Source organism: Schistocerca serialis, chromosome 12 (genome assembly GCF_023864345.2).
Source record: "Schistocerca serialis cubense isolate TAMUIC-IGC-003099 chromosome 12, iqSchSeri2.2, whole genome shotgun sequence".
In the NCBI taxonomy this organism is placed as follows: domain Eukaryota; kingdom Metazoa; phylum Arthropoda; class Insecta; order Orthoptera; family Acrididae; genus Schistocerca; species Schistocerca serialis.
This window is the reverse complement of record NC_064649.1, coordinates 801,496-821,080: the sequence shown is the minus strand read 5'-3', so window position 1 is coordinate 821,080 and position 19,585 is coordinate 801,496. Positions and strand designations below refer to the sequence as shown.

Below are 19,585 nucleotides of genomic sequence, written 5' to 3'. Positions count from 1 at the left end.
TGGGTCAGTTTCGATTGGATATTTAAAACCAACCATATGTGGGGAATTGGGGAAGGGTTAACACATCTGCAAAGGGGGTGTAGTAGTATAAAACTTGTGGGAATTGTTCGTGGGTAACATTCACCTATTAATGAGACTGGAGGGGGAGATGGTGGTAGGAATTCAGATATTTGCTTGTAACTAGCAAGTTTCATGTGGGAAAAACATAAAAACAGGATGAGAGGGATTAAAATACACATGGGACAGTATAGAAATGATTTATACAGTAACCCATTTGAATAGAACTGGGGCAGGGGGAGACAGATGTATGAGGCGTGTTCCACCACGCTTAATACAATAGCCTGTTGAGTATCATTATTTATGAGCAGATGAAATACTGACTTTCATAATGTACATAATCAGTAAAACACACATGAGCGTGCATGCTCGCAACCCCCCCACCCCCCACCCCCTCCCACACACATACATTCACAGAGAAAGAGAAGGGTGGATGTTTTGTAATATACATTTGCGTGTGAGATTTTGAATTTAGACTACCATTCCAGGAAACTTTTATCACATTTATGGTGTGTAAGATTCTGCGAAGAAAGTACTCTGACTCTCAACAGAATTATTTTTGATCACTACAACAGATTTTTCTTATGTTTAAAAAAACAATGTAGTTCCATATTAGATATGCAAATCTAGCAAAATTTATATAGTTTCACAATTAATATGCAAACCAATGTGTGTCCCTCTAAGGCTTTTAGCACAGAGCTGAGGTAAATTCTGGTGTAATTCAGGTAGTGAACTTAATTCATTCAGAAAAGCCCACAATTTCAAAAAAAGAAGAAGAAGAAAATTTTGGCACTTTGAGAGTGACAATGTACTCTGTTGGTTGCTGTTCATTTCTGCCCTTTTCCAACACTTGTGCTCACCTTTACAGAACAGGTGATGCTGCTAATGTATTTCTTGCATGCAAATAATTATAATGTTACATCTGCTCACTGGAGAGCAAGCTGCTTTGTGTCCAGAATCTCATACTGCAACCAAATATTGTCAGACTCCCATGACACTTTGATATGCACATTTCTTTTTCAAAGAAATATCTACCATTGTTCAAGGAGGTGGTGGAAGTGAATGATATAACAAGTAAATGGGGCAAAATTTCGGGAATATACTTGTTGCACATGAAGGAAGAAAATGTGGTTGTGCCAGTATGTTTCTGGAATGGTTCAGGAATTAATTACTAAATAGAACGTCCTCTCCAACACCACTATTCTCATTTATGGTCAGAATAAGCATTCAACTCACTCAGCCCCTAAAAAAGGAGAACTAATTTTTTTACTGTATTAAAATCATAAACAATTAATCATTTACAGTGTAAAGTCACGTGTGCACTGAACAGTGTGGCGCGATAAAGTATCGTCGTCATTGGAGTGAGACGTATGTACTTGTAGGTGTAAGGGGGAGGGTACAGATTTATGATACATCGTTATTTATACCTCCAGGGTTTTAGAAGGCAACTGCGTGAAAACTATGAGATGTAAAGAAAATTGACATGTCAGTGGATAGAGCATTATAAGTGCTCAATATTGGCGTGTGTGTGTGTGTGTGTGTGTGTGTGTGTGTGTGTGTGTGTGTGTGTGTTTGTGTTTTGAAGATGTACTCTGTCCACTGATACGTGTCTGCTTTCTGTGTGCCATGTAGTTTCTTTACAGTTGTCTTGTGATACCTCAGATGTGGCTCTACTGATGACTGAACCTGTATTTCAAAAATATTTAGTAATTGAAAGTGTTTAGTGTAGGTATGTTATTTATTCTGCATTAGGGATATGCTGCGGTGTCTTCCATTTCACATTTGGGAAATGGAAAATTTTGAAAATGTGTCAAGCTCAATCTTTAGGTCAGTGATGTATCATCGGCTGCATTGGTGGCCGTATTGTCGGCACTCTTTATTCCAGGCTGTAATCTCAGCTTCAGCTGCTACATCTCCTCTTGAGTACGTACCTCATATTAAACTTCATGTTGTAGGGCACCGATAGTTTTGTTTGACATTTCGTGATCGAACTGTGTGAGGTTGACAGAAAATGTGCAATGGGCTAGGAATTTGGGAACAAGTTCTAGTCTTAGTGAGCCAACAAGCCCTGTCCTGTGAATGAGGTCAATGTGGATGCTTTGACAATCCACGTAAGGGTGAGGATGCACAACGTAAAGCAACATATCAGGTTTACAAGCTATAATATACACCCCCTTTGTAGACCTGTAAAACAATGTGTGTCTCATGTTGATGTAACATTTTATCTCCTCTGCATTCGAGGAATTTATCCCTGAGATTTTTGCCCCCTTTTGTCTATGCAACTCATACATTATACGCTGTAGTGTATACCTGCTGTTGGACGGTGTGGGCTTCCACACACATGTACAATGCATCGGTGACCTGTGCAGTGTGACAATTCTGGACACAAATGTCAGCAGGGCACCTAAAGTTTCCGAAAGCCCCAGTTGTGGTGTTTTGTTTAATAACGTTTGTGTGATTGTCCCCTATTTTCAGCATTCATCAAACGGCTGATGTCATAGATGGTCACCTTAGAAGTCCAAAGACTCATTGCATTAAGTGTAACAAAATTTAATGTCCATCGTAAGTACTGTGCTCGTATGTGATTATTATGTTTGTTTTACTGTCTTTCATGTTTCTGTGTTGGCTGTGTTATGTGGAGCCTAAGTGTGTTTTTATTTTTTTATCTCTTGTTGTCATACTGCTTTAAGATTTTTTCAGTGTGCCGGAGAAATGGGATAACACATCTTGCATGCATTATTTTTTACATAATTTTCTCACAACTTCCTTGACATTAAAAAATTATCTGCTCTTCTCTTTTTAAAAAAGGATTATATGTTGAACTGACAATGCCACAACTTGTCTATAGTTAACAACATTTCACAAAATTCTTTGAGATTTAATTGTTGTTTTTATGAGTGTATATGTTGTAAATAAGGAACTAAAACTATCTGAAATTTGATTTTGTCAAAAAATTTCTATAAATGTTTTTCTTTTTAAGAAATGGCACATTACAAATTAACATACAAGACACAGACATGTATAGCGAAGTGTACACAGATACAAACTAATGCAGTCTAAAGATAGTGCTTTCTATATGTCAGCTTATGATCTTTAATGCTAGCAAGCTTGTGTCAAATAATACATTTTATTTATATCTACCTAAATATATGTAAATATTAAATTCAATAGAGATCTCAAAACACTAAGTTTACTCATCTAAATCTTAAATGGCATGCACAGTAAAATGAATGGAACACTCTCTGATTTAAAAGATAAATTATTGTTAAATGTGTAGGAGAATTCTTTTGGGGAAGGTCTCAACCAATTGTAAAACCCGTGTTTGGAAATGGAGATATCAGAACAGAATACAGTCTCTTTGTAGACAATGTTGAAAGTGTTTATTTGTCTCCACTAGACACAATGAATGTGACAACTCGTACTGCAGAAAGTGCAAGACAACATTTGATTAGGTATTGTAGTAATTTACTGTATTACTTAACAGAGAAAAGTGGCTGTTGAAAACTAGGTCTGTACGGATAGTAATTTCCACCTCTGTATTCTGCGAAAGCCATTTGACTGTGGAGTCTTCGAGCAATATGCCCATCCTTTGAGCACAGCCCACAGGCAGACATCTTGCAGGAACATATTTTGGAAGAGAAGTGTTCATAATCCAACAAAAGTGACCTCACTTCACTTCCAAAACCAATTAGGCATTGTACCCATCTTCAGGTAGTGGAATGTTATTTAATGTATCTTATTGTTATCAAATGTTATCTTAAAATAAGAAAAAGTTGAAGTTCTTTGTGATGTGCATAAATATATCTATTTATCAAGCTATCATGCTACTCCTTTGTAGAGAAATCAGAGTTTATTTAAATTAATGTCAGGCTCAATGGTCTACCATTAAAATGTACGCATGGAAACTGAGAAATTATGAGATCAAATCTCAGCAAGACCACGAAAATTTTGACTGGCTTCACCTCTCAATGATGATGTACGGAGTCACCAGAAATGACATGTGGTCTGGATTCCATATTAAACTGAGGTCCCCTTTTCCCAGTCATATAACTGGGGGGAAGATTAGGGACATACGTCACCAAAGTGCCATCCAATTGAATGACTTCACCTGATGACTGATTATTATCTTTAAAATAACTATGTATGGGAGCAGCATCTAAAATCATTGTCAGTCTCTGTTATTCTAAATAAAATAGCCCCATACACAATTAATGCTTCAAATTTTTTTCTAATGATTTGAAATATTAACTGAATCATTTTTGCAAGATATGCAATGGATATAAAAAAGTAAATTGACACTGAAAGTTAATGTATTTTAAAATAAAAATACACTGAAATGTATACTAGGTGTCTGCTGCTGGTTAGCCTTTCAGTAGATTATAAAATGTTTAATTTCATTCTGATATCTCCATTCTCATTCCTCATGTTTTTGGAAGTTTGGAATATCCCAAAATAGAAATTGAACAGAACACGAGATATTAAATAAGACAACAAATAAAACTTAAGTTTATTGTACACTATAGCACAGTACTCCATATGCAAAGAGCCCAGGTCGGTGAACAAAAACTGATGAATGAAAGGCAGCTGAAGGCATGTCACAGTTTTATGCATGTTAAGTTATCAGTGTATTCCTTCATGGTAATAGTATATTAAAAACATGGAGACATATCAGTTCCTATGCCAAATGAATCATAAATCTTGTCACACTCAGCACACTTGAGGTAAATATGAACACATCGCAAGTGTATTATATTTTTAGTTGTGAACTGAAGTGTGATCACAGTACTGGCTGTGTCATGTGGTACATAACAGAATTACAGCCAGACAATTCATACACTAAAAGTTTAAATTACAATGTTGAAAATAAAACCCATTATCATGTCCTTCATACAATTAACTGTGATTTATAGGATCTGACACCAGCACATTTTCAAGAGGCAGCAATGTTTCTTATATGAGCTTTTCAGTGTTTAGCTGTAAACGATAAACAGTTGAGATACCGATACTTAATTGTCCAGTCATTAAAACTGCAGCTTACAAGCACTGCAGCATTTCAGTGCCAGTTATAGGCGTTAAGCTGGGCTCTGGAGAGTCCATTTTCAACCAGACTTAAACCTTTGTTTTCCTTTCTCCCATACTTGTGCCATCACAGAAGCTGATGTGTCAGCAGGGACACTGTCCTGGGGCAAAAACACTTTTTTTTTCTTTTCTAATCATGATCACTTCTGCTGTGGTGCTATTAAATTATGTAGTAAGAGCCAGTCACTATTCTGCAGTTTTAAAAATAATAAAACACCACAGAAGGAAGTGAACGACCTTACACATTGCAATGCAACACACCCCAAATTTGAGTCACATTCTCGATTGAGGCGATGTGTATTAATACTGTGAGATTTAATGTAGGACTGTTGAAGTAATATATGGAGACAAATTGAAGTGGGAAGTTGGCCAGAATGCACATAAAACATTTATCTTGTTGTTTCTATATAAGCTTAATCGCATAAAATCAGTCACTTGACATCTCAAAGCTAAGTCATTTCACATGGTTATCTACAAAACAGAAAGAGGTAGATCATATTCCAAGTGCACTTAAAGTGTGTGACGGAGGAACTACAGAGTAGGGTCTGTCGCGTACACTGTATGTAACGTGTGGATGGGGCCAGTGAGGACCAGTTGATCAGTTTTGGCCTAGAAGGAATACACAGAATGAAGTAGGTGGTGTGACTGGCAGATTTTTGACTGTGCTGTTTGTTTCAGTAGTTGAAACTGTCACATTATTCTACAGATGACTGAAAGATTGGGCTGTCCTGAGTATATCACAACTTGAGGTAGAAAATGCTATGCTGCAGCATCACTAGTCTCTTATTGGTTTGTTTTGGAATGAATATTCAAAAGGAAGTGTGTCATACAGATATCTATAGCAGCATTACGTTTATGAGATGTTTACTCACACAGATTTGTAAGTTACAGTGAAGTAATGGGAAGCCTGTGCCAAGTGGGTAGACATAACAGTGCTGTGCCACAAGGTGGTCACTGTACATGCCGGGCAGTAGGACTTTGCAAAAAGTAGTGTCACTGAGCAGACTGCCTTGTTCAACTGATGTTTTAAATTAGATAGAAATGGCTCCTCAGTTGACTTGATGCACACTGGGAATAGAGATACTGAGCAACTTATCTCTCTTGTTTATCATCGTACTGAAAATGTATTCTATGAGACCAGTTTTTGCAGCTATTTGACTATAGTTAGATGCTTGATATGTAAAATGTTAAAGAGTAATTAAGCTTAGCTGACTTACAAAATCCATGAATTTGAATCATATTCAGAATGTGTGTAATTACCTGCAAACGTGTTCCAAATATGAGAGAAGAAATCTGACAGACCTACAAGAATGGTCAAGTGTCGATATCTCCTACATCACTTGTGCAGATGGTATCACAGTAATTTGGGCCTGCTGGAGGTGACTGATTTTATGTCCACTGAGACACTATCTCTCCAAATACAATTAGAATTCCAGCCAAGTAATGAAGCAAGGTGTTATAGACTTTCAGTAAGTTATTTGAACAACACACTAGGCATACCTTTACTCACACACAGAGTTACAGTGGAACTGTAGTTCAAAGTGGGATAAGAACCACCGTACACCTAGTATTTTATACACACACACACACACACACACACACACACACACACACACACACATACACACACCACCACCACCACCACCAAGGTTAGCCAAAGGCGAAAGGAAAGTTATGCTACTTGGGGGAGGAGGAACCTGTCAGTATCCAGTTATTAAACCGAGAAATTTTAATCATTAAATTGATACTCCAATAAACCCACCAATACATCTGACATTTATAACGTTCTTTAGATGATAAGAGAAAATCAGTGGAAATTGAACAGTGACGTGAGTAAAGGCAACCACTCACCATGCTTAGGTATTGGACTGTAGATAGTCACATAGAGTAGATAAAGGACACTGTAGGTCACCTGTCGAATCTACAGTCTTCCTCATAGCAGAGCTACAGTCTCCCAGGTGTGGCGCCCAACTGAGGTCATTGACTATCTCGGTTGTAATGGGCAGAACTGGAGTGATGCCTGTGGCTTCTCCAAGACTCCTGCCATCTTTAACAGCCACCAGCCACTTAGAACTGTGCGGATGGGTGTTATCCTCTATCGTATCCTTGCCCTTTGCCTATGCTTACGCTTAATCCCATTCCATTTCTAGTCCTCACCCTTACTTCCCCTCCTGGTCACATTTCTGTCTGACCTCGTTTCTGTGCCTGTGTATCCCTCTCCACACTACCCTCTTTATTCTCACACCTGTGCACAAGCAGTTACCCTGGCAGGCAACTGCACACACTGTATTTACCTTCCTTATCAACATTTACCCTTCCACACTACTGAAGATGACTCGCTTTATTCATACCGCCGCACTAAGCGACGTATCTCCTGTATACTTTCGTTATGTGTATGTATTTGGTGGGGGAATGATGACAGTGCAGGAGTTGGAGACCCACTGAAAAGCTGAGCTACGATTTTTAGGCTTTCATTTACATGTGAGCCACTGCTTGACACCTCTTCTGAATGGTTGTCTACTCATCCCACTGTTAACACTCGTATGATACAGTGGTGTACTGTAAATTTATTTGTCTTGAACAGAATATAAAAAGTAACTGGTTTCAGTTGTCAAACTACCATTCTCAAGTCCACAAAAGTAGAAGGAAATGGCTAAAGGTCAGGTTTGGTGAAAGCTTGATACATAAAAAATGATAATTAAATTAAGAAATCTGTTTAAACATTAAGGCAGGATAGATATCTCCTGACGCAACTGATGTCAAAAAGTGCATTGTTGAGAGTAACAAATAATGATTGTCGGAGGTACTGAAAATGTGCCCAATGCGCTAATATGGTGATAGCACAATGGTTAGGCTCAGGGTGGCTGTGTTATTATGCTGCTAGTGCAAATGGGCAAATTGCTGTTTGCAGTGTACCCTTACTCACAAAAATCTACTTTATGACACCAGTTGAATCAGGAGCTATACTGTATCACTGTGACTTAGTTTTTAAATGGAATTTTTAAATCTGTTTTGTTATGGATTGATCTTTCACTAGTATGATTTCCCTAACTGATAACCTTTTCCCTTTACTTTTTGTAGATCTGAAGATCGTTGTCCAGGAACTGTAACTGTCTAACTGCTTCTTTATATTGTGCTGGAGATGAGTAAATTTATAGTGGGCTATTATTGACTGCATATCTCCGTAACCGGCAGTGCCCAGTCTTGCAAAGAGAGCGTATTTTGTGTCGCTGTGTTTATATGGTGTAACTGACCTGATTCAGACAAGTGTCCAGATGGTTTTCACCAGCAGATTCTAATATCTCTCCCCAATGTGTGCTCCTGCAGCTTTCCTGAAGCGCCTCATCGCAGGACCACCAGAGGAGAAGCCGGCCGAGGCCAAGTAGATCACAGGCGGCGCACACGTAGCGGGCCCGGCGAGCTCCATGCGACACCCTCCAGCACCCACTGCACCAGCGATGGCTACAGAAACGGCGGTGCTCGCCCGACTCGGCCGGGTGTCCTCTGCGCCGGGAGTGCCGACCGGCCCGGGCGGAGGCGACGGGACAGCAAATCCGGAGGAAACTGCCAAAGAAGTGTGGACTAGAAGTCGACAAAAGTGACCGTCGTACAACAGATAAACTGTCGAGTCAAATAAACTGGTGTGGTCCTGCTCTTTTTTTTTTTTTTGTACATCACTGCCTTCAAAATTATTGCTCTTTTGCCGGAAAACAAACTGTAATCTGGAACACAGGATAAGGAAAATTGCAATAAAGTATGAAATAACAGCTGTCTCTTGTATGTGCATGTGTTTGTCTTTCTGTGTATTTTTTCTGTATCGAAACGTACAAATTCCCGTAAATTTAAATTTCTAAAAGACATTAAAGAATAAAAATCTTATGGAAGCATTTTGACTGGACATTTTTAAACACCTAAATGTAAACAGAAATAAGCAATCAGACACTGGGATTCTACCATCATAATGGCATGTCCCGAATGTAAAATTGCAAAGTGGGAGATTCTGATTGATTTGTAGATAATTCCTGCACCACTTTTATCTTTCTGTGGTGTGTTGTCAATGGAGATTGTGATTGAGCAATTGCCTTATCTTAGATTACCATTTCACTGTGCAGTAAGTGGTTTTGTCTAGCCTGTGGCACTGTCAAATGCTTTCTTGATTGTGATGTAAGACAATAAAAGAAGTCAATCAATTTTCTTTTACCTGACAGAAATATCATCTCAGAGCAAAAAACAAGTGCCATCTTCACAGTGTAGAAATGTGTTTGTTATATCTGCATAACAACTTCAAATTTAGCGATACATGACAGGTGTTTGCAATTATGAATATAAACAACCATCAGCTGTATAAGATAATGACAACGAAAATGTGTGTCAGACTGGGACTTGAACCCAGATTTCCCACTTCGCACAAGTGGTCACCTTAACTGCTTTGGCTATCTGTGCACGATTCACAGCCAGATCCTAACTTCCATATGTCGTCATTCCTGCATCCCAACCTGTACTCATACACACATCGCGTGATTCCTGTACAGGGAGGACATTTAAATTGAAAGTTGCTGTCTAGTACTGGCAGATAAATACGATATTGCAGTGCCCGTGTTAAGGACAATTAAATGTTCCTTTGGAGATGCACACATGTCCAAAAGAACATTGGATCGTCCTTAACACAGGCACTGCAATATCGTATCAAATTTAGCTTGTCAATACATTTATTCATTATTTGAAGATCAGTGTTCTGCATTAATATTAGTACCAGTACTCTGAATATGATGCATCATAAATACTTTTTGTTGTAACACAAGAGCATTCCCACAGTCATCATTTCTAACCTAATAATGCCCTGGTGTATTATATTTTTCAAATCTGTTTTCTCACAGACTCCTTACTGTAATAACTTTTTGTGCTCTTATGTACAGTTCTGTATTTTTAATCCTCAAAAATGTTGTGTGTTCTGTAAGTGACAGTAGGCTGTAGACGCTATCAAAAAATCAACTAGAAGAATATTTTTTATTATACTGATTGTAATGTATTTCACATTTATAGCATCAACATGCAAAACAAACTTTTTTTTTAATTACCAGTTTTTGCTGGGAAGTGTGTCAATCAGTTTGAAAGTTATGGCAAATAGGTGATTTAATCACAATACAGCGGACAGCCATAAATACTTAATTTTACACCAAACATCAGGTGGTGTAAAAACAAACTGAGGAGAAGTTACAGAAGTTGCAAACGAACATATTTCATATTACAGTGGAAAACACCTAACTTACTTTACTAAACTATACAGTTTCTGTAACTTATATAAAGTCTACAATATTTTTATCTTCAAGTGGAAGATTACGTTGATTTTTCTCACCAAACATGTGGTCCCTAATGGCTGTGAGATGTTGACTTTTAATGTAAAAAACATTCAAGAAATGAGAGCTGCACAGTGAGGAAATGTGGGGAGTTACTGATAGCGACAGGAAAACAAAGAAACAGATCAGGTAAGAGACTGACAATGACAATTATGTGCAGTTGGAGAGATGTGCAGGAAGGAGAATGGTTGGGAGATGGCCCGAGGAAGTTCTTTGCTGAATTCAACAGATACTGTGACTGTGCCAGCAATTTAACAAAACTGGGTAGAGGACGCTGCAGTATTGTGTAGACACATTAATGTAGCAATTTTAGGTCGGAGATGTTTTTAACTACAGTCATGTAAGAAACCACTAGAGGTCAGGCTCAAACTACCACTTTACGAAATTGCCAGAGAAAGCAATTGTGCAGCAGCCATTACCGAATGCTCTGTTTCGTCCGCTTTGCTTTCGGTGGTGGTGCATTGCTTGTTGTTTTCTTATTTTGAAGTGAATTATGACTGTTCATGTGGTCAGAGTACGACTCTCACAACACCAGAAGGGGCCAGTGATCCTCATGACAATGCTTTTCCTGACGTACTAAACGTGGACGTAGGCAAGGGGGAGGCGTGGCTCATTCCTCCACACCACTGCTCTCCCAGGCACTCCGAGTTCTCAACTGGTTACACTCATGACCAACTGACACATTAGTGTCCACACCATAAGTACAGCTGCGACACTGTATCTAGAGCAGGTCTGTTCGAGCAATGAATTACGATTGGTACATATCTCGTATTGACCCATGATAGCACTTCTCATTTTATTATGTACAGCATGCAGTTAGGACAGCATATCTGTCAGATCAACCCCATCCACAGAGTTATTGCAACTGAGGTAATAGCTGGTGTTTGAACATGGAAAGATTCCTTTTTTTTATTTTTGCCATAACTGCACTGTTTTTACACTACAATCATTTGAGTACAACAATTTGATGGTATATCACAAACTACCAGTTTCTGTCATCAACTGACTGTTAAAAAACTGTTAACAGTTATTATCATTATATTTTATTGCAGCATTATAACATGTTAAACATTTATTTGTTTGTTTACATATTTATTCACACTTTGATTGCTGTTAAGAATGACACCGGATATGTCAGCATATTTTTACAGCTACAAAGTAAATTGCAATTTGATCACTCTTAATATTTATACGATTCTGCAATCTTAAACACAATGCACAATAACTTTACATGTAATATACAACTTTTAATCAATAATAAGTAATAGAATTGGATGTGAAATCAAAATTAAGTAATTAGTCAAATTGTAGAAACACGTATAAAAAAAACAGTACATGGAACATACACAAACAGTACTTTATTATTAATTTAAACTTTGGAGGCACTCAATTTCACTTTCTGCTGAAATGCTTAAGCACTGATCAAATAAGAAAATAATGTATGCAGTGCTCATTGACACGGTACAAAGCACATTTTTCGGGATCTTGCTATTTTCAAGTTTCTTTGGACTAGCCTCAAAATGTTCCTGTACACTACAAACATACTGTGTGCAAGTACCCTCTTAATTTTGTGTCGGAAGATTGTTAGTGCTTTTACATTTTTAAACTGTGTATTAGGCTGTTCAACAACAAGCACACAGCTGTAGGGGCGATCTTTATCAGCCAATTTAAGTCAGGAACTGTTTATGTGGTAACTATCTTTGACTCTGTGCTGTAACTGTACAGTTCTTTGTATAGTATCCCGGCACTGTTTGCTTTGAGATACACGATTGATTCATATACATAATAGAGCAGATTCCCCAAATTTTGAATTATTTGAATTTAATTTTAAAGGACTGCCTTTGTGATAACCTTCCATTTCTGCAGCCTGCTTGTATGCACATTTGCCGTCCTACTGCGCATTATTATACAGAACAGTAAATGTGGATGAATTAGTCAGTAATACATCTTTAATACTACGTCCACATCAACTGTGGTGGACATTTTCTTTGTTAAAAATACATTATTTCTTATTTTTGAACAGGTCTTTTCTACATGATTTCCCAACCCATAAATCTGTTTATTGCCAATCCAAGGAACACATTACTCTCAGCTTCTGTTATTAATGTGTCCCTAAGTCTTACATTTACTTTCCCCTCATGTGTTGTTCTCATTGTAAGTATCCGTACGTAGGCTGTTTTCTTTTCTTAATAAATAGTTTGTTTTCACTTAAATATTCATTTGCCTTTTCTACTCTATTGCTGTATCATCTGCATATATGATTAAGTTTTGTTTTACTCTGTGGGATGTCTTCTGCATACATGATTACATTTACTGATGTTGCCACACCATTCGTATACAGCACAAGCAGTAAATGGACTGAGTATTGAATCTTGTACTACTGCATAGTTACCACTTGAAAATCAGAGTAAAAATTTTACACCATATCATTTACCTTGTGTCTTAATCTACTCTTTATTCTCTGTTTTCTATAAAAAGTTTTATTAGTCTGGCTGCATTTCCCTGATACCAATTTTTTTTATAGTGGGGGGGGGGGGGGGGGGGGTGTAATCATTAGTGGTCCATAGTTCCCAGGATCCCTAATCATCACCTTTATAAGAGGGTACCACTTAATTCTTTTCAGACATTTGGGAACAGACCCTTCTCCATTTACGAGGAATGTCAGGGGCTTTACTAGATACTGTAGGCAGTGTTTCATTTCTCTACCAGAGATGCCATTTGTGTCTCTGCATGTTTGTTTTTCCAGTGATATGATTATATTTGTAACTTCTGGTGAAGTTTTACTCTTTTTAGCCAGTGATTCATTGTATTTCATTAGTTTCTAAACTTCATTTGTATAATAGTGATTAAAAGTGAAAAATACTACACATGGCTCAGGTCTCTTCCTTGCGCACTAAGTACTACATTCTGACTTCCTGTACTACCTCATTTATTCTTATTTGCATTTGTGTGTGACCAAAGTGTCCTAGAAATATTTGAGGAGGTTGCAAATCGATGTTGATAATATCTGAATTCTGCTTCCCTTTTTATATGACTATTATTTCATGTAGTGTCTGTGCAGCCCATAACCTGCTTGCCTTGTACACTTTGCTAACTTTTATGGAAATCTTTAAAATCTTCTCTAACATTTATGATCTCCATTTTTTGCTATGTGTGATGTTTATGCTCCTGCATACCTCTGAACAAGCTACATTTGTGCGGTGATCTAAGATTGAAATGACATTTTTCCTCCTTTCTTCCACATCATTGTTACATACAGCCTTCCAGTCTTCTGATCTAAGTAACATTTCCAATATATTTCCAGAATTGTCAGCCTTCACTGTACAACTACATTTTAAATTTCTTTTTGTGTAGCTCAATTAAGTGGTTATATTGATATGAAATGACTGTTAATTATGCATATTTTCAGTTCATTTAAAAACATGTTTGTAAAAACATGACCTACAATTGTGTATTATGATACAGTACTCCATTGTACTATTTACATGCAGCTTCATGTAAGAGTTTACAACACCACGAAAATATTGTGTACAACTGCTCTCTCTGAGTGTATTTATATTTAGGCCATCAGCTACTATTAAGTACAAGAATTCTTTAATAATTTGTCAAGTAATGCGATAAGTTCTCGCTATCTGGGGAGGGCGATTCCATCAATCTGCTGATTTTATTATCTGACTATCATTCCTTTGACAAATGTTTTATTTATATTCGATTGAGGATGTTGGGTTGTTCACTAACCCCGATCTGGATTTTGCATGAACTGATTTTGTATACCTGAGGATGCAACTATAAGCTGTGAAACAGGCCATTTCAATAAAGGATCATTTAACAGCTGTTGTGGTTCCTCATTTATCAACACTAAGTTCAATTTGGAAATCTTTAACCCTAGAGCTCACAAAGCAATATATCCCTAACACTACACAAAATTTGTTTGGATAGCTGCTGGTTGAAAACACATTCCTCTACAGTTTGCAATTGTCCTGTTATCCACATATAATGCTTTCCCACCACTTACGTTCAGTTCTACAGAAATATGACACTGTAAACTGTGCATTTCATACGCAGTTAGTCATTATGAAAATATTTGTTACCCCAGCAGCAAATACAACTTCTGTCTTCTATGCCATTTGTGAAGCACACTGAACATTTTGATAAAATATTCAAATTTAGTTTCATTTTCTTTCTTTGCTGTTTGACATAAACATTCCTGGTCTTTCAGCTGTGCCATATTCCTGTTCCTCAGAATCCTTCCATCTACCATTCTTGCTGCTACAGCTTATTGTGGTGGCTTCTGTTTCTTCTTACCTGCAGTTAAGAAGTCCTTCAGATGCGGAAAATGCAGCTGTCTGTTGCTGACACTGTGGGTCTGCCGCTAGGACTTCCACATCTGTCTGTAATGCCAAGGTGGTGGAAGTGGACATACTGCTGCTAGTGAAGCTGGTGTTTTTGTTGCTGTTACTGTCACTGACCAAGCTGTTATTTTTGTTACTGGTAGTGCTAGAGTTTCTGCTGCTGCTACTCCCACGCAGTGAATCACAGTGTTTTGTTTCTCTGTACTTACAGTCATTTTCTCTATCTTTTGGCATATAAAATTTGTCGTCATAATTCAGGTGCATTACCTGTGGGGTGTGCGGGTTTCTACTCTGTCTTTGAAAAATCTTTCCAAACATTTTTCCTTGACTATCTGTTAAAAACAGAATATTGTATTCGTTTATTTTTGTTTGTATGGTTTTGTTAGCATATTTTTTCACATTTGATCCATTATAACATGTACCAATTGGTTTGCATTAGTTTTTACTATTTTTGTTTTTATCTCTCTCTGTTACACACCTTGTTTCATTTTTGTATTGATATGATCAGTTTAAAGATTTGTTTTATCTCTGAACCATTAGCTTCACTCATGTAAGAAACCTGAAACTTTTTGGTCACAAATTGACTGTTATTCACATACTATGACATTCTTCTTATGTTGAATCTATTTTTATGTTATTTTATATAGTGTGCCCATTATTCATGGGAACTGGTTTATTTTACAAATAATTAGACTCTTGTTTTCCCGTTTCTTTTCTAAGTTCTGCCATATTACTACACAGGTTTTTAATTGTGACGAGACAGGTCTATTCTGGAAAAAAAATGCCAAAACGTATTTTTAGAGCAGAGGAGAATGGATTGCCCCATCACAAACCAATGAAAGACTCTGCTATTTTGCACCAATGCAAGCAGTGATTTAAAATTCAAACCAATGCTTCTTTACCGTTCAGGAACTCCACGAGGCTTCAAGAATTGTAATATCCGGAAGAGCAGGTTAAATGAGATGTGGAGGTCTAACAACAAGGCTTTGGTGACGTGTGATTTTTTAATGATTGGATTAATGAAGTGTTTGGTCCTTTTGTGAAAAAATATTTGCTTGAGAAGAATCGGCCATTCCATGTCTTGATTGTTACGGGCAACGATCCTGCCCAGTCTCCACACCCACAAGACCGCCTCCTTGAAGAACTGGAATTCATCAAGATCCAATTTCTGCCACACCTTTACTCCAGCATATGGACCAGCTGATCATTTCTAACTTTAAGAAGCTCTACACTAAAATACTTTGCAAGAATTGCTTTGAGTTGACTGAAGAAGCTACCAATGCCACTCTTAGAGAGGTTTGAAAATGTCACTCCGTCAATGTTGCCTCGTCAAGATGATCAAAAGGGCAAAGGAAGGGGTTACCAAGAGAACTCTCACTTCTACTTTCAAGAAGCTTTGGCCGGAGTGCGTTACTGAATGTGACTCTGAGGCATTTGAGTCAGTACCTGTGGAGCCTGTAGTCAATGATATTGTGTTTTTGGCCAAGAGTGTGGGACTAGAAGTGGATAACAATGATATAAATGAGCTTGTAGAAAACAACAGTCAAGAAATAACAACCAAAGAACTCATGGAGTTGCAGTATGTTTCACAGTGGGAAGTTGTGGAGAAGAGTTCTGCAGAGGAGGAGGAGGAGGTAACAACAAAGCAGTAATCTTCTTCTGCAATAAGAGAAATGCTGAAAGCATGGGAATGTTGCATCATACTTTGAAAATCATCACCAATAGAACAGTGGCTACACACACTACAAATTTATTTGACGATAGTGCTGTGTCATATTTTCACCAAGTACTGAAGCGTTGGTAGAAACAAGTGACTGCAGATAGATTCCTGGTAAAAAATAATTAGATATATAGTGACTATACATACAGTTTCACGTACTTTATTAATTTTCTTTTAATAAATGGTGTGAATAAAATAAAACTCCCAGTACTTTTTCTGCAGGGAACGCATTATCATATTTTACATTGATTTATATGGGATAAACTGTAGAAACAATACGACTCGAGAATCATTGCTTAGCATAGAGTACTTCCAAACCAAGCTTCAAACCTTCCTGAACCAAATGGTGAGTGTGATACCCCACTGTAATTAGAGGTCAGTTACTTATTTCCCATTTTTTGTAAATGGATGTCAAGACTGTGTACTTTCACTAACTGCATCTTGACTCATCAAGTTGTTTACAAAGGTAAACAAATGAGGCCACTACAAAGTTACTGCAAGAGTTTTAGTACTCTGGTTGAAATACTATCACAATGAGATTAGTTACTACTTTTTAGTGACTTCTGATTTAGTGATCTCTCCAACAGATGATTTGAACAAACCGATATCTGATGAAATAATATGCAATACCTGTGTAAGCAAATCTTACAGATCTGCTTTTGAATGATATATCATATTTTGTCACTGTGTCTTCTCCTAGGAAGAATTCACTGAATTTCACAACCAATTATCTGCATTTAATATCATATATCTTGCTACTACTGTCATCAAGGAGTTAAATATTGTATACATATCATCTACATCTACACTTTAAAAACTATAGTGGTAGAAGGTGTAAGTATTATTCATTGTACCACACTGTAAGATTTCTTTCCATTTCATTACCATACAGTGTTAAGGAAGAATGGCTGTTTAAATACCTCACAGTTCTTAAGGGTTCAATAGATATGGGGATGTAGTATGTTCCTAGATTCCTCACTGGATGCTTGCTCCTGATATTTTGTAAGCAGACTTTTGCAGGATAGTAGACATCTATCTTAGCATCTGCCAGCTCAGATTTTTCACAAACTTATGGCAGTTCATGCTGCCCTTCTTTGTACACATTCAGTATCACCTGCTAATCGTATTTAGTATAGATTCCCAATGTTGAAATTTCCACATATAAGCACGTTCTGATTATTTCTATTGTCTTATTAGGACAAAGTTTAAAACATTTCCTGTTGGGTGTCTATAGACTGTCACAGACTGTTATCTTGTACGTTTGGAAGTCTCTTACTGAAGTACAGCACTCAAATAGCTGTGCAGTGTAGTATTTACTCAGGTCTACAGCCTGGAACTACAATTCACTTTTTGTGTACATAGCCACTCCCCCTTTCCCCACAGTATGCCTGCGTTAATGTGATAAGTTGTATCCACATAGGTGCATGTGTTCAATTTCTGACTTCCAAATTATGTTCTTTTACACATAACTCACCCTTAAAAGTATATTCAGAATTATCACGTTTATGTACTGCTGTGAGCAGCTCATCTTTCTCATTTAATGAGCTTCTTATGTTTTGATGGAAAAACCCAAATGTATTGTGATTGTTACCTTCTGCACAGGCCGAGGTGCAGCTTTCTGTTTCTCCATTTATTGTTGCAACTGTACATGCAGTTACGCGGCAGCTCCATCTTTTAGATTTACCATTAAGACAACCCAGTGAAAATATTGGAAATCACAGGGATCAGACAGGCAATGCTCTTGTTATACCAAACACTCCTTAAAATTAGTTGTGGGCATAATCTCTTACTGGAAACATTCTGATGTAGGCAGTGCCATGTGTAGTGCAAGGGAGAACATGTCACTCACACCTCTATGAGGTTGTCCCATTCTGTTGAGAACTACTGGAGCTCTATGCTTAGACATTTGACGGGACAGTTTCTTCAGAGCCCATTATATCACTCAAAGAGTGACATAATCACATTTCCAGCAATGTGCTAATGTCATCCTCAATTGTGTAATTGAGGTATGCTACAAAATATTCGTGGCACCCTGCATAATTACTGCACAGCCTTCTAGATTGAGATTTTTTCCCAGAGATTCTACATCATAGGTAACCTCAGGAAAGCTGCAATTGGTTTAACAATGCTAGTTACTTAGTATTCTCTAAGCAGCAAGTTCTGTACTAGTTCAGATGTTCCCCTCCAGGCAGAAGAACCTCATTCCTTTTAATCCTCTGACTAATACTAGCCTCAGCTTCCACTTTTACCACTGTCTTGTTGCAGTGTTCCTGAACTCCTTGTGTCGTCTGCACACTTTTGTGCACTGTCTACAGAGCAGTGAAGCCATCGGAGACTTCTAGATTCGAGCTCGCACACTTGCGGAACCTCTTGACCCATCAGGCAGGTTTGACCACAACTCAGTTATTGAACATATTTCTAACCTTACTGCAGCTCTCAGCTGACCAAATACTTGAATTGCTTACGAAACTTACGGGTTGTACGGTTGCAGTCCACAAAACTTTATTGTTGCTGATGTTTTGCCCAGAGATGCTCAGATATTTTCAGAGGTTCTCCTGATACTGCCAACTAATAGGTTGCATGTCAGCGACAGATATACTGAGCGAGGTGGCGCAGTGGTTAGCACACTGGACTCGCATTTGGGAGGACAACAGTTCAATTCCACGTCCGGCCATCCTGATTTAGGTTTTCGATGATTTCCCTAAATCGCTCCAGGCAAATGCCGGGATGGTTCCTTTGAAAGGGCACGGCCGACTTCCTTCCCCATCCTTCCCTAATCTGATGAGACCAATGACCTCGCTGTTTGGTCTCTTCCCCCAAACAATCCAATCAGGGGCAGATACAAATATAGTGGAACCTCGCCTAATGAGCATCTCCCATATTATGCAATTTGCATAACAAACCAAACAAATTGTAAAGAAAGACTTGTGTAATGAGCAATGTATCGCATAACGGGTGACGATTCAGAGTGACGTCACCAGCCATTTGCGCAGGGAGGGGCTAACGTTCAACAATATGAA

The 19,585-nt window shown here is 37.9% G+C and overlaps 1 protein-coding gene across 2 annotated transcripts in view; it reads left to right on the top strand.

The window, feature by feature from the left end:
* Positions 1-8,916, top strand: part of LOC126428456 (myosin light chain 1) — a 69,634-nt gene extending 60,718 nt beyond the window's left edge. Inside the window, exons 6-7 of one of the 2 annotated variants that reach the window (XR_007576838.1) lie at positions 2,533-2,619; positions 8,464-8,916. Coding sequence is in view for 1 of the 2 variants with exons in the window: in XM_050090391.1 (XP_049946348.1) it covers positions 8,464-8,522 (59 nt within the window). In the remaining variant the exon portion in view is untranslated. The remainder of the gene's footprint in view (positions 1-2,532; positions 2,620-8,463) is intronic. The other variant, XM_050090391.1, reaches the window with a different exon arrangement.
* The last annotated feature ends 10,669 nt before the right edge of the window (positions 8,917-19,585 follow it).